This window comes from Terrapene carolina, unplaced genomic scaffold (genome assembly GCF_002925995.2).
Source record: "Terrapene carolina triunguis isolate 2854851 unplaced genomic scaffold, T_m_triunguis-2.0 Scaffold148, whole genome shotgun sequence".
NCBI lineage: Eukaryota > Metazoa > Chordata > Testudines > Emydidae > Terrapene > Terrapene triunguis.
This window is the reverse complement of record NW_020664499.1, coordinates 809325-824253: the sequence shown is the minus strand read 5'-3', so window position 1 is coordinate 824253 and position 14929 is coordinate 809325. Positions and strand designations below refer to the sequence as shown.

General features: G+C 43.4%; 1 protein-coding gene across 1 annotated transcript in view; it reads left to right on the top strand.

The window, feature by feature from the left end:
• The window catches only part of LOC112118557 (proto-oncogene tyrosine-protein kinase receptor Ret), a 119563-nt gene that overhangs the window by 83213 nt on the left and 21421 nt on the right, over positions 1-14929 (top strand). The window contains exons 7-12 of the mRNA XM_026653773.1: positions 393-651; positions 4901-5026; positions 5996-6106; positions 10221-10334; positions 11630-11886; positions 14305-14452. Coding sequence (XP_026509558.1) covers positions 393-651; positions 4901-5026; positions 5996-6106; positions 10221-10334; positions 11630-11886; positions 14305-14452 — 1015 coding nt within the window. The remainder of the gene's footprint in view (positions 1-392; positions 652-4900; positions 5027-5995; positions 6107-10220; positions 10335-11629; positions 11887-14304; positions 14453-14929) is intronic.

Genomic DNA, 14929 nt, shown 5'->3' with positions numbered 1-14929 from the left:
GGATCTTTGAAAGAAACATATTTTGGCTGCATGGAACTGGATAGGATGAAGAATGATGGTCCGGTGGAGGGCAGTGGGCTTGGATTTGGGAGTCTTGGGTTCAAATGCCTGCTCTGCCACAGACATTCTGTGTGACCTTGGGCAGATCAGTTAGTTTCACATCTGTAAAGCTGGGATAATGCTACTTCCCTACCTCACCAGGGGTGCTTTGAGGCTCTCAGATACTATTGTAATGGGGGCCATGTAAGAACAGTAGACAGAGAGATGCTAACTGTTGCATGTATTTAACTAGCTTTAATCACTGAGAAAGATTTGTAGGGAGCACAACGTATCATTAATGATACCACTCTGTTATTGTTGTTCGTGATCTCTTTGTTGTTGTTTGAGCCTAGATAGGTAAAATCTGCATCGAAAACTGCATGAAGTTCTGTGGAGTAAACATCACCTACAGGTTGCTGTCTCCCAATGCCAGCTGCTATGCTGTCGGGATACTTCAGGGCCGAGAGGACAAGTATGGAAGCCTCTATGTGAATGACTCCTCTGTGCTACTCAGACCTGAATGCAAAGAAATTCAATACACCATTGTAGCCTCAGACAAGCAGAGTAAGAAGCATGCCAAAACCCAGCTCACTATTACGCTGGAAGGAACAAGTAAGTACTTGAGGTGGAGGGGGGAGAAAGGTTGTGAAATGTCGATATTAACACTGTATTAGGAATTATGGATACTCACTGATATTACTCCTTAAAGTCTGTGACCAAATAAAGGAAGAAACAGGTTTTCTTCCAGACAGGAGGGAAGGCAGCTATCTCCCTGTCTCTAATGTCAATTAAGCATTGTGGAACCAAAACAATGGAAGCCCCATTGACACAATCAACAGGAGGATGGGAAGGCAAAGGATGAGAAGAACAGCAGGAGGTCGTCCTGACTTTGGGGACAAAACAATGAGTTTTAGGAAGCAAAAAGTTATTTTGACATCCATCACTTGGGGGTGGAGGAACGCAAAGGGAACAGCACCCTCTGATTCTGTGAGTGGTGGATCCTCCAACCTGAGGGGCTGGGGATGCTGATAGCTTGTTGTAAGTGAGGAAGCCACTTAGGCAAAAGGCTGTAGCTTTCTTAAATTAAGTTTTAGTCACTAAAAGCATGTGCTTTGTGTTTTATTTGTTACCAGACTTGTCTCTGTTTCTCTTGCTTAGAATCACAAAAATCTATTTTTTTTTTAATAAATTTATGCTTACTTTTCCTATAAGCTAGCTCTGTGCTGTTATACTACAGTAAAGGTGTGCTCCCTCAGTTGATCCAACAGGCTGCTGTGTGTTCTGTCTCTTTGGAGACAGCAGATTTGGTAATTTCTGGGAGTCACAGGGACTCTGCAAAGGGAGACAACTCTGGGGAATTCGGGAACTGGGGTTCACTCATTGTTACCAGCAAGGCAAGGTTTAGACTGGCAGAGTACAGGAGTTTACTGCTGTGGCAGGGAGCTGTCACACAGTTTAAGCTCCAGCAAAGCTCTCTCTTGCTGAGGCAGACAGGTTAACACAGTGGCTTATGGTTCTGGACTCCCTGAGGAGAGTGTCACAACTTGTTATAGCTGGGTTTGTCTCTTTTAGTGTTAATTTTTAGGCAAGTGCCTTGTTAGGGCAGTTCATACACTGGTGAAATTAACAACAGAAATGGGCCTGAGCCACCGAGTTCAGATCAGATCCCAAAGTTTGGGTGTTTGGATTAATGGTTTTGGTTCAGACTCCTCTCTAATTAGCATTTCTAGAGGATATGGGAAGATAGATATTGTGTTAGGTATAAAAGGAGTTTCATCAAATGCAATTCCTTATATTCAGGGGTGAAAGTAACTTAAAGGACTTACTGGTACGCCGGAGTCCTGAGCGGGGGTGTGGCCTCAACTGGAAGAGGCGGGGCCTTTCAAGATTTAAAGGCCCTGGGGCTCCAGCTGTGGCAGAGGCAGCTGGGAGCTCAGGGCGAATTAAAGGGCCCGGGCTCTGGCTGCCACGGAGCTCCAGGCCCTTTAAATCACCGTGGGAGCCTGGCTGCCGGAGCTCCGGTGGCACTTTAAAGGGCCTGGGGCTCCCCGCAGCGGCTGGAGCCCTGGGCCCTTTAAATCACCGCCGTGGAAGCCGGTCCAGTCCGGCATGGCATACTGGCTCTTGCCGGTACGCTGTACCGGACCGGACTACTTTCACCTCTGCTTATATTATAAACCATGATTAGCTTTGTAAGAATCTACTTTTTCTGTGTGTTCTATACAGTGTATTTCATATACATATATCCCTCTTCAGTTTTGTCATTCAAAGCACTTCCTTGTCAGACACACTTTTCTCCTTGTTCCTCCTCTAAATACTCATGCAGAACATGAGTTATAAAGATTTCGGCTTGTGCATAGAGTTAACACGTGCTCTGACAAAGGGCAGTAAATTAGCCATTTAGCAGCCTCGTAATATTCAGTGTAGTGGATATGTAGCAATAGACACTGCAGTCCTTCACTCTCCTGGACTGAAGTTTAAAACAACAAAATGTTTGAAAATGCACACCGGAGGCACTGAAGTTATGTTAGATCAGAGGTGGGCAAACTATGGCACTGGGGGCCACATTTGGCCCTTGAGCTCCTGCTGGGAAGTGGGGTCTGAAGCTTTCCCCACTCTGGCGCTCCAGTGGCACATCCCTCCTCTGGCGCCTATGCGTAGGGGCAGCCAAGGGGCTCCGCACACTGCCCCCGCAGCTTCCCTTGGCCGGGAACCGCAGCCAATGGGAGCTGCAGGGGCGGTGCCTGCAGACAGGGCAGCGCCTGCAGACAGGGCAGCGGGCAGATCCGCCTGGCTGCGCCTCCGCGTAGGAGCCGGAGTGGGGACATGCTGCTGTTTCTGGGAGCTGCTTGAGGTAAACACTGCCCGGAGCCTGCCTCCCTGAGCCCCTCCCAGGCCCCAACCCTCTGCCCCAGCCCTGATTTTCCCCTCCCGCTGAACCCCTTGGTCCTAGTCCGGAACACTCTCCTGCACCCTCAACCCCTCATCTCCAGCCCCACCCCAGAGCCTGCACCCCTACCACCAATTTTGTGAGCATTCATGGTCTGCCATACAATTTCCATACCCAGATGTGGCCCTCAGGCCAAAAAGTTTGCCCACGCCTGTGTTAGATGCTTCTCATTTTGTTATTCATACTTTAATCATTGTCAGGCTGCTTAAAGACAGGCAAGGGAACATTACAGAAACAGGACTAGAAAGCATGGTAGTACATGTGGTCTATATTAGGGGTAATTTCTCTTCCATTTGTTTCTTTTTCTGTACTTTCCACTTATTTAATTTTGTATGGTAGCCTCAGAACATGTAACCCATGACTCTGCTGCACAAAGATGTCAGTGTGAATTCAAATGGGCTTGTTTATCAACAACAACCATTTGTATTGTATCTATTTTTGCTGGTTTAGTCATTTTACCCAGCCTTTGCCTAGTACTTAAAATGATACCACACTTGGTTCATTGTAGCAAAAGCGTCAGGGTTCAAACTTCACAGAAAGGGGAAGATCTGTGTAAGTAAAACTGTATAACACCTCCCTGGATCACAAGAGCCGATTGGGACTATACCTAACCATTCTACCAAACCATTAAGTACTCTCTACGAGAATTGTCCGTGCAGAACAGTTAACTCCCAGCAGTTGATTGCCCCTATTCCTTTGAGTTATGTAATAACATGACCTCAGAAGTTAAGTTTTGGGGCATGTAGCGTAGCGGCCTCACCCCTGCGGCACCTCCTGCTGGTCTCTTCTGGGAATTACCTCTTCCAGCGTCCTGGAGCGCCCCCTGCAGGCCGGTGATCCACCTGTCCTCTGGCCCCCGTGTCCCTCCCGGACCCCGCTGCCCTTGTATCTGGCATGCTGCCCCCTGGCAGTACACCCCTCAGTACTAGGGTCTCCCCTCCCCAGGGAACCCCCACCCACTATCCCTACCTCGCCTCAGTGTAAGGCTATTGCCAGTCATCATCTAGCCCCACGCCTGGGGCAGACTGCAGTATCAGCCACTCATCACAGGCAAGGTTGGGTTTGGACCTGCTGCCTTGGCCTACCTCTGGGGTGCCCTCTGCAACCCCCAGTACCCCTTGCTTGGCCTCCTACTAGGCCATAGCCTGGGGCTTTCCAGGCTAGAGCTCCTCCGGCCCTGCTCCACTCAGGTACTCTGTCTCTAGCTCACTACAGCCAGGCCCTTCTCTTTCTGAGTGTAGAGAGAGACTGTTGAGCTTTTGGCTCCCAGCCTTTTTATACAGGCCAGCTGAGGCCTGATTGGGGCGTGGCCCAGCTGCGGCTGCTTCCCCAATCAGCCTTGTAGCTTTTCCTTTGCCCCAGCCCTGCTCCCTGGTTGTTTTAAGCCCTTCAGGGCAGGAGCGTGGGACCACCCTGCTACAGGGCAGATTGGGGAAATGGACACAGAGGATCAGTAGTGTTATTCCTCCCGCCAGAGTTTTGTGCTAGTTGCAATCAGAACCTCTCTGTGCCACCTGCTGTTTGCTGGCCAGTGTTGCACCAGCCCAAACACCAAGGTTCATGCCTTCATCAGCTGTTTTTTCTGAATCCATTGTTTGTATTATAATTGGTATGTTAGTGCATCGTGCTGCCTTTCTGTAATTCCAAGCATTATGCCCAGCAATCAGAGAGGGCAATGCTACTGCCACCACGCCTTTGATACTACATAGGAAGAAGATACATAGCCTGGGTCCCTTCAGTCTTTATTCTACACTTATTGAGGGATAGGTCCTCAAAGTTAACTGTGGTCTCTCATTTTTAATCTAGAAAAAGGAATTTCTCCTTTTTTGAGCCCAGCTGCCTTGCATGTGTATTCACCTCTATCAATGCATCTAGTGACACTTCACACTCTCTTGCTTCCGTTCCATGCAGTTATTAAGAAAGAAGAGGACTGCCCTGAATCTTGCGCTGTTAATAAGCACCGTGCTGAATGTGAAGAGTGTGGTGGCGTAGGAGTGCTAACAGGAAAATGCCAGTGGAGACAGGGAAGTGGAAAAGGTACACACTTATGCTGTGTAATTGGCCAGATTGTCAGCTAATGTTAAATTGGCACAGCTCCATTGACTACAGTGTAATTGTGCTGATCTGTTCCAGCTGAAGAGCTAGCCCAGGGTATTAAACTACCCAGAACCTATGGTATAAATAATACACAAATTAAACCTGCAGAAGGGAGGAGAGCAGAGTTAAGGGGAAGTCATCATTAATTCAATCCCTGAGGCCTACCCATCACAGCACCTGCAGGTACCAAATTAGCAATCACTGGGAGTGCAGAGAAGAATATGACCTATGGGATGCAATGTAACCCCTTGCAATCATAAACTGGGTTTGGAACAGCTCAAGTTCTACAAAATCCCACCAGCAGATACTGGCTGGTACAAGAGAGGTCTCAGTTGGAAATCGTTATCCAAAACTTGAGAATGTGTGCTCTGTAACACTTACAACACATTGCTTATGTGACAAATGATGGTATTCTTAAGTATTCCATAGCAAACTTGATGCTTTACTCCTGCCCTTCCATAAGTATCACAATTTCTCTCCAACTATTTGTAAACCTTATGTTCAATCACAGGCTTGTGAAAATACGTTTAAAGAGAGATCATCCATTTTTAAAGGCCAAACTTTGTACTCAGGATGTTTCACCTACCTTTGTTGCAAATAACACCTAAGATCACCATAGCTGAAACTGACAGCGCACAAAGGGCTGTCAAATGCACCAAGTAGATAAACTGAAAACCCAGTGAAAAACACACTCTTTTTTATCGCTTTCAGTTATCATCATCTTGCATGTTAGTTGTAAAAACAGCAGGTAAAGAATTTGTAGGCAGAAGTTTGATTATTCTTTTTAAAAAAAAAAAAACTGACAGTGTCCCCTGTGCCTCAGTGTGTCAACATGCACCAGCAGAGTGCAATGAACTTCTCTTCAAAGCATTGTGGTATTTGGACTGTTGTGTGCTTGTATGTTCATAGGAATCACCACAAATTATTCTACCTGCACCCCAAGCATCAGGACTTGTCCAGATGGCACCTGTGACATTATAGAGAGCAAAGATCCAGCGGTGTGCCCCCAAGATTGCACAAGTATGGAGTGTTTTAAAGTTAATATCAAATATAATATATACTGTAAAATAATAATTGGTATGTTAAAGCTGTATTTGGTCCAAGTTCTGCTTTCTTGTTTCCAGATCCTTTTTAAAACAGTGCATACATTAAACACACATATCTATATTACAGTGTTATAGCTCCTCAATATATGTTTCACTCTATATGCATCCGAAGAAGTGGGTTGTAGCCCACGAAAGCTTATGCTCTAATAAATTTGTTAGTCTCTAAGGTGCCACAAGTACTCCTGTTCTTTTAGTGTTATAGCTGATGTTTGAGTTGTGCAAAGTTCAGAGTTATGAGCACAGTCTTCCGCCCTTTAGAGTCAATAGCCAAACTCCGATTGAATTCACTCAGAGCAAGATTGGGTTTGTCTACACTGTGCCTTAGCCTGCATCAACTGAGGCGGGGAGCAACTTCTAATGTGCACCCACATGTTGCACACTCACTGGCCCAAGGAACTTTAGTGCACGCCAGCAAGGTCCACATGGGCCAGTGAGTGCGCAACATGCTGGTGCATATTAGAATTTACACCCCAGCTGATGCAGGCTAAATCACAGTGTAGACAAGACTGCGGTAAATCTAATTCTGCTTGTGAACAAAACATAAACTTTAAAGTGGCAGAAATGCTTAAAGTGATCATAGATACTTTACTATTATCTGAAAAAATCTTCACTGGTGATAAGTGGAATCAGCTGTCACTTTACAAGCAGCAAATGATGTGCTCGAGGCTGGCTCCCTAAAATCTGTAATGTTCAACATATGTAGTGGCAGATGGTTTGCTTGACAGAAGGCTGAAAGGAATGGAATCTCATTAGACAATAGAAAGAGGCAAGTAACACAAGCTTTCAAGATGTTATGTACTGTATGCTATCTTGTTAATGCATGAATTGAGAATGTTGTTATGAGTTAGCAGTTCAGGACACAGGGTTCATGCTCACAGCCAATATGTTCACAGATGGAGAAATTAGTGCATTTCAAGAGTTCAGATGTGCTGACAAGAACCATTATCTCAGCTTTTATCGGCAGAAGGCATTTATTTGGCAAAAGCAAACAACGTATAATAAAATCCTGAATGTTGTAATGCCAAGTATGTTGTGTACATAAGACAGCTGCTAAAATATTTATTTTTATCATTCATCTATCATTTTGATGGGTAGGCACTTGGCGCTTAAATCTCCCAAATTATACATACGTGCACACCCATATGCACATATTACATGTGCCACTTGCAATGGGACCCTACAAAAAAGCTAAAACAATTGGTTCCACTGTTGTCACCATCAAGCACAGGCAACCTATTTACGTACTAAATAAGGTCATAGAATCATAGAAGATTAGGGTTGGAAGAGACCTCATCAGGCCATCTAGTCCAACCCCCTGCTCAAAGCAGGACCAACTCCAACTGAATCATCCCAGCCAGGGCTTTGTCAAGCCGGGCCTTAAAAACCTCTAAGGATGAAGATTCCACCACCTTCCTAGGTAACCCATTCCAGTGCTTCACCACCCTCCAATTATCCAACCTAGACCTCCCGCACTGCAACTTAGACCATTGCTTCAGGTTCTACCATCTGCTACCACTGAGAACAGCCTAGCTCCAGCCTCTTTGGAACCCCCCCCCCCCGCCCACTTCCAGGTAGTTGAAGGCTGCTATCAAATCCTCCCTCACTCTTCTCTTCTGCAGACTAAATAAGCCCAGTTCCCTCAGCCTCTCCTTGTAAGTCATGTGCCCCAGCCCCCTAATCATTTTCATTGCCCTCCGCTGGACTCTCTCCAATTTTGTCCACATCCTTTCTGTAGATGCCTCAGTACAGTATGCAATTACTTTAAATATAATAGTAGAGATAATTCTAAACGGTGGTGGGTTTTTTGTCAGGGCTGGCTGTGCCATGTGAACCCCACTAAGAGGTTCTGAAGGATTTTCACTGGACTAATCATTGCAGGTTCAGCTGTGAGATTAGCTTCTACAGAACCTGAACTTCAAAGAAAATCTGGGTGATGGATTCAATCGTGTTTACTTACTTTAGAGTTCAGTGGTAGTGTGAGCATTCAACATTCTCTGCTCCTATCTAAACTGCAGTGTTTGTTTTGTGATCTTCTGGAGCTAGCAGATGGTCACTCCCACATCTTTCAGCTTTGGGGAGGGGTGCTGGGTAACGGCCCCAGTTTATAGGATCTGAAGGCAGGGCAGAAAGTCCCTGCCGTCCATCAGGCAGTGAAAACAGCTGCTGATTGAATGAAAGGATGGGCATAGAGACGTGATGTAATCTATAGCACCGTTGGTAATCTGTAGAACAACCGGAGTTTCCCTAGTAACTGTACTCTAGCTAGAATAAGCTCCATTGGACCCAGTGGGGGAAGCCCCATTTATATCCAGAGTGAAAGTGTTTTTTCTCTTGCTGTCCTATGCAAGGAGACACTTCCTCCGCTCTCACAAAGACCTTTTGGAGTAGAAGCAGTTGTACTTATCTGACGTTATCTTCCCCCACCGCCATGAGCTTGCAAGATCGGGGAGCAATCAGTGCTCACTTCTCCAAGACAGAGGAATAATTAGGGGAATTAATTTAGGTCCTGTAGGGGACCAAATGACAGGTCTGGAAACACCTATGTTTTCTGGAACAGGTTCCAGCTCTGATGGGGTTGACCTAGCATAGTCTCCTTAAATCACATGCAGTTTAGCACATGTGGACCCTTGAGGAAAGATCTCTAAGACTGAGGTCCTATATACTCTGCAAGGATGCTGAATTCCCATTGCACTTTCCCCATACAAATTAGAGGGTTGCCGTCATGTCATTGGCCAAAACATCCTGTTCCCCAATTTTGGAGCACACTGCTTTACCCACCCGTCCTCCATCACAGAGACAGCTGCATTCCCTTATGGAAAATCTTGGTAGAAAATCATAACCTTTCTAGAGGATTTTTTTATCCTCCTGCAGAATTTAATAAAAAGTTATATCCCTGGTATAGAATTCTATAGGATGGTTTAAAAATATAACTATAGGAATGATCTCATTCTCCATTTTAATATCTGTAATCTCTATAGAAGCTGATTAAATTTCTATAGAACACAATTGATTTAATCCTATTAAATCTTAGGGATGTAAGGCACTATGTAGACGAAAAAGATTATTTCTACTGATAGTTTCTGTATGGAAGTGTGTTTTACAGATTTTAATATGATGATTTCAAAAGAGCCTGATTCTGCAGGAACCTTGCCAATTGGAAATCAGGCTAGCTCTGCATATAGGGTGGTTACATACAGTGTGTCCTTATGCTAAATAATAGATTATCTTAGACAATAAAACATTCATTTACAGAGTTTTTAGTGCTTTCATGTAGTGCCTCTCGACAGAATATTGCAAAACACTTTGCAAAAGTTGGTATCATCATCTCCTTTTGAAGATGGGGAAACTGAGGTGCAGAGCGGTTAACTGATTTGTCCAAGATCAGAGCAAATGCTTGTCAGAACCAGGAATATAACCCAAGTCTCTTGACCCCCAGTTCCCTGCTGTAACACTAGACTGCTGTCTCCTACATATATAAGGCACACGACAGTCACAGAGCAGTAGTGGGAGAGAAAAATTAAACTAAATAAGAGAAGATTTTCAAGGAAGATTTTGGATACCTGACAAGGCAGAGAGAGGTCAGATGATGAGTTGGGAGTGGGAATCAACATTAAATAATGGATATACATATTCAACATTTAAAGGCCATTTTAAATAAAGGAAGTATCCACACATACAAAGTAAAGACATAATCCAAAATAAACTGTGTCCTACACCCACCTTGTCTACCATATGTAAGTCTGTGAACTAGGATCTTCTATAACAGCAATAATTGCTAATCAGACCAGTGAGCCCAGAACTAGTATTCAAGCAGTCTGAGTTCCCTGATCTCTTTACATTAACCCCCGAGAGATCCTTTTTCCATTTTTTTCACCTATCTTCATTTTTACTGCTTAATCTGAGTTGCTTTGTCAAATTTCAAATACTTAGTAGGGTAAGCCCACAAAAACCCATTAGTGGAATGAGCTGTTGAGCTTTGCCTTTTAACTACAGCGTGAGAATCTGAGCTTGTGTTTGTATTTGATTAGATGGAAACATCATTGGTGGTCATGAGAGAGGCGCTCATGGAATTAAATCAGGACATGGGATTTGTTACTGCTTCCCAAGACAAAACTGTTACTGTGAGAAAGATGATATTAAAGGTAAGTCTAAAGATTATTTAGCTGGTTTTACAGTTATCTTGCTCTTGTGACGCTAACCTTTCCTACTGTATGCAATATTCCTGTCTTTGATACATAAAACCATCTAAACTCAATTACATGTTGCTGGGTAATGTTCACGTTCATGGCCTGCCAGCGTACAAAGCATTAAGAAGGGAGCTCCTGGATTTGGACATTAACGATTCTCCATGGATTTTGTCCGTGTTCTTGGCATAGTGTTCCCTCCCATCCAGTGTTGCACAATACACTGGTTGGCTGCCCCATAATCCCCAGAGGTGGCTGCATTTCAGTGGAAGTGTAGCATGGACTCGGGGTCTGAAATTTTCAAAGGTGGTTAGGGGATTACTTTCCACTGTACTTGAGTTAAAAATCTCAACTACAGAACTCAGAGACGGAAAAGACAGTTGTGGAAGGTGCTGGAATCACCTTATCCATTCTCCTAGGGGTAGGATTTCTACCTAACTACACCTCTTGCTCTGTTTTCAAAGGAAGGCAGAATGGGAGCACTTGCAAAAGGGGAAGTAGTGATTGTTTTCTAATGAGCCTTCTCCATGAAGGACTTGTGGCATTGGACAATATATTATAAAGTGAAAAGCAAAAAACAAAATGAAAGCAATAATACAACTAAGAACCTCCCCACCACCCCCCTTGTGAAGATAGAGAGGGGTTCCCATGCAGGAAAAGGGGGAAAGGGAGACTTGAGAATTCTCATAACATAGTTATACGTGGTCCCGCCTCAGTGCAAGAGGATAGATTAGATGGCCTTTCGAGGTCCCATCCAACTTTACATTTCTATGATTCTATGATAATATACACTTCTGGGGGAAATGTTAGTTGGTAGAGAAGTGGATCTGACATGGATATCAAGGGGATTGTGTGCCTAGGGTCTGCAGTGGTGTTGGCAAGTGAATATATGAAGTTAGATGAAGTCAGTACCTGCACTACTAAGGGTTGTAAAACTCTAACTAAATCTAGTTACAGTTTAACAGGCATTTAGGCATGCAATTACCCACAGAGCTTGGGGAAAATGTAGGATTTTGCAGCTGCACGGGTATATTTGCAAGTGCAGCACTTCTACCTTTCTTTGAGAATTAGCTCCAGGGTTTTAGTGTAGCTTATGAAATGACTGTTATAATGTAAATTTAATTCAAAACCTTTAGTAGATGCTGTTGTGAATGGTAACTAGCTACCAAAGGGGGTGTGTGGAAAGAGATGAGATGGGAAAAAATTGAAAACGAAACCAGCAGAACTGTAATCAATTCCCCCTCTGCCCACAGAGCCGCTGTGTGATGACGTGTGCAAGACCGTGATTGCAGGGGCAGTTCTGCTCTCCTTCATTATCTCAGTGCTGCTCTCTTCTTATTTCATCCACCGTTACCACAAGAATTCTCCAAAACCACCGATTGCCTCAGCGGAGATGACCTTTCGGCGCCCAGCCCAGTCCTACCCCATCAGTTACTCTTCTACAAATGTCCGTCGGCCATCTCTGGACTCTGTGGAGAACCAGGTGCCTGTTGACACCTTTAAAATACCTGTAAGCTTTTATATTTTACGCTTTTAAATTGCGTATTGATTTGACTTGGCTTTTTTGTTTTGTCACGAATTGGGCTTTCTAAGGAAAGTTGAGTGTTGTCTACTATGGTAGTGCTCCAAACCCCCATTTTGATGTGAGGATGCATTGTGCTGGACAAACATTTAAGGTGAAATTCTGGCCCCATTGACTTCAGCAGGCCTAAAATTTCACTATTAGTAAGAGAGAGGCCTTCCCCCAAAGAGGTTGCAGTCTATGATTCAAATGAAATTAAATAAAAATCACCCACATGGAGGGAATCTCTAATGAATGCATGGTAATTAATCAGATCATAACTTCCTGCACAAGCCAACTGCATTCTGTCTTACTGTTAGTGTCTAAAGAAATGTAATACTCTGGGCACAGTCTAATCCCTTATTTCTTTTGTCATTGACTTCAGTACAGGGTTAGACTAACTGAGGTTAAACTGATTGTCAATGTTTACAGACTATTTGCTGACCAATATCTCTATCATGAGGACAAATAATAGTAGCATCTAGCCCATAAAACACTCTTTGCTTGTAGATTTCAAATCATTTTTGCAAAGGAGGCCAGTAGCATTATCCTCATTTTACAGGTGGGAAAACTGAGGCACAGAGAGGTGAAGTGACATGCACAAGGTCACACAGGAGGTCATTGGCAGAGTGGGGGAAAGAACTCAAGTCTCTTGACTCTTAGTCCATTGCTATCCACTAGGAAACACTGCCTCCCTTGAATGTAAGGTAACACTATCTAGTGGTTTAAGCACAGACCTGGAAGTGAGAAGACCAGAGCTCTATTCCTGACTCAACTACTGACTTGTAATATTTTCTAGGGCAAGTCACATCATTACTCTACGTCAGTTTCCCCATCTGAGAGACAATGGTAACTTTCTGAAGGATTTCAAATTCTCAATGAAAATTGTCATGTACTGCAAATGGAAAGTATTTAATTATTTATCAAATACGGAGCAGTAGCCTGATATCAGCTTTGCATGGGCTCTTACTGTACCATTCATTTGTATAACATTTCTTGTAGTGCAGTAGTTTGATTGTGAGCTAACTGCCCCGGGATATGGAACTAAATAATTGTTCTACTGGAACAAACACTTGGATTCAAGTAAACTAGTTCCCTGGAAAGTCTGTGGCTAATAACTTTTGTTCCCTAGTACTGTCATTATTGGCTACTCCCGTTTGCAGCTAGCTGTACAATTTGCACTTTCATTGTAAAAATTATGTCATTGTTTTAGTAATATCTTCCAGCATTCAGTTGGATTGCACGTGCTGCACTATGGAGCTTGAACACAGGACTTTATTTTAGTGCATTGACTAAATTTTAATTTATATGGTAGGATTCTAGTTAAGGGGGGGAATGCTAATATCCTGGCCGTATTTTATTTCATGGGCTAATTGTAGATGGCCAGAAATTATTGTGTAAAAATGCAAATCAATGGGTTAAAAAAATCCCTAAGAAAATTCATCCAACAAACATTACATTAACTGAGGTTAATGGCTCCATAAAATCTGATATCAGCTAATCTCAGATACAGGATTTTTCTTGGACATTGACTTACAGCACCACACTAAAACCCTATTACCTTAATTTCACTTATAAAGCTTAGTTTAGGGTGGATTTATCTGCATACTTTGGAAGGCTTCTCCCCCCCCCAGCCCTTTAATGCAATTTCTGTTGTTTGATTATACTGTATGTAGGATGCCTGCCAGTTTGCGCATTTTTATTTATTTTCTACCTGGGGCAAATAGGATGGTGTCTGGAAAAGTCCTGTGCAGTGAAACACTGTCCTCTTGTCTGATGCATTTGGATGTTAGATATTGATGCCTTCATAGTAGCTTGTACTCTATTTGCTTTTATTTCTTGGTTGGTTTATACATTTTGTCACTGTTCTGTAACTGTAAGGCTCAATAGCACTTCATAACAGATGGATTGTTGTCTGTGATGAATTCTTAAAGGAAAACCTCCTCCCACAAGTTAAACAGAAATGCAAGATCAAATATGGATACTTTATTTTGAAGGTGAGCATTTATTCAGTCAGTGTTTCATTTGTACAAAAAAATCTCAGGTAGGCCTGTAAACGTCATCCATATTGATAGGCTGCACCTAGTGTCTTTTTATCTAGAGGAAATTTCTAGCTTATTTAAAAATGCTTGCAAAGAGCTTTTAGAGGGTGTTGCAGAAGAAAAAGTCATGGTCTTCTGTCTGATAATGGAACAAAAACAAAAACAAAAATTAATCAGATAACTGAGCATAATGTCTTCCCTGAAATATAATACTGTATTAAACTTTTGTGATTTGAGCTACCAGTCAGGAGCTGGCCCCTTCTGTCTCATAAGATAGCCCCTTCTATCTCATTTTATCTGATAGGATTCCTTTTTTCTCATACAGGAGGACCCCAAATGGGAATTCCCCCGGAAGAACCTGGTTCTAGGCAAGACACTAGGAGAAGGAGAATTTGGAAAGGTTGTCAAGGCAACAGCGTTCAGACTCAAGGGGAAAGCAGGCTACACCACGGTGGCAGTGAAAATGCTCAAAGGTACATTTCCCTGAAATGATTTGAAAGCTATCTGGGAACCTTTGAATCTATTTCACAAGAGTCTAGTGTACATGCAGGAGGCCATCTGGGGGCAGGCCCTCCCAGCGTCCTGGCAGCATTTCCTCCAGCATTCTATTTATGTACTGACCTATTCCCGTCGAAAGAGAGAGTGCCACATTGATACAAACAGTAATTTCCAAAGGCCCTAGCTTGTGCTGTGCAAGGGCAATGTGAGTTACTGTGGCAAATGTATCTCATTTAAGTCATCATTAATTGAAGCATCACAAGGGCTTTTTAAAACTCTGCACAGCTTTTTGTATTAATCTATCTCAATTTTTCTTCAAATATTTTTAAGTAGATCATTTGTGCTAGATACAAAGTGTCTAGAGACAGAACAGACCTATGAAGCTATCCATCTACTTCCCTGCCTGTGCCGGATTGATCTGATGTATTTACTTGATAGAGGTGTAGTCTACT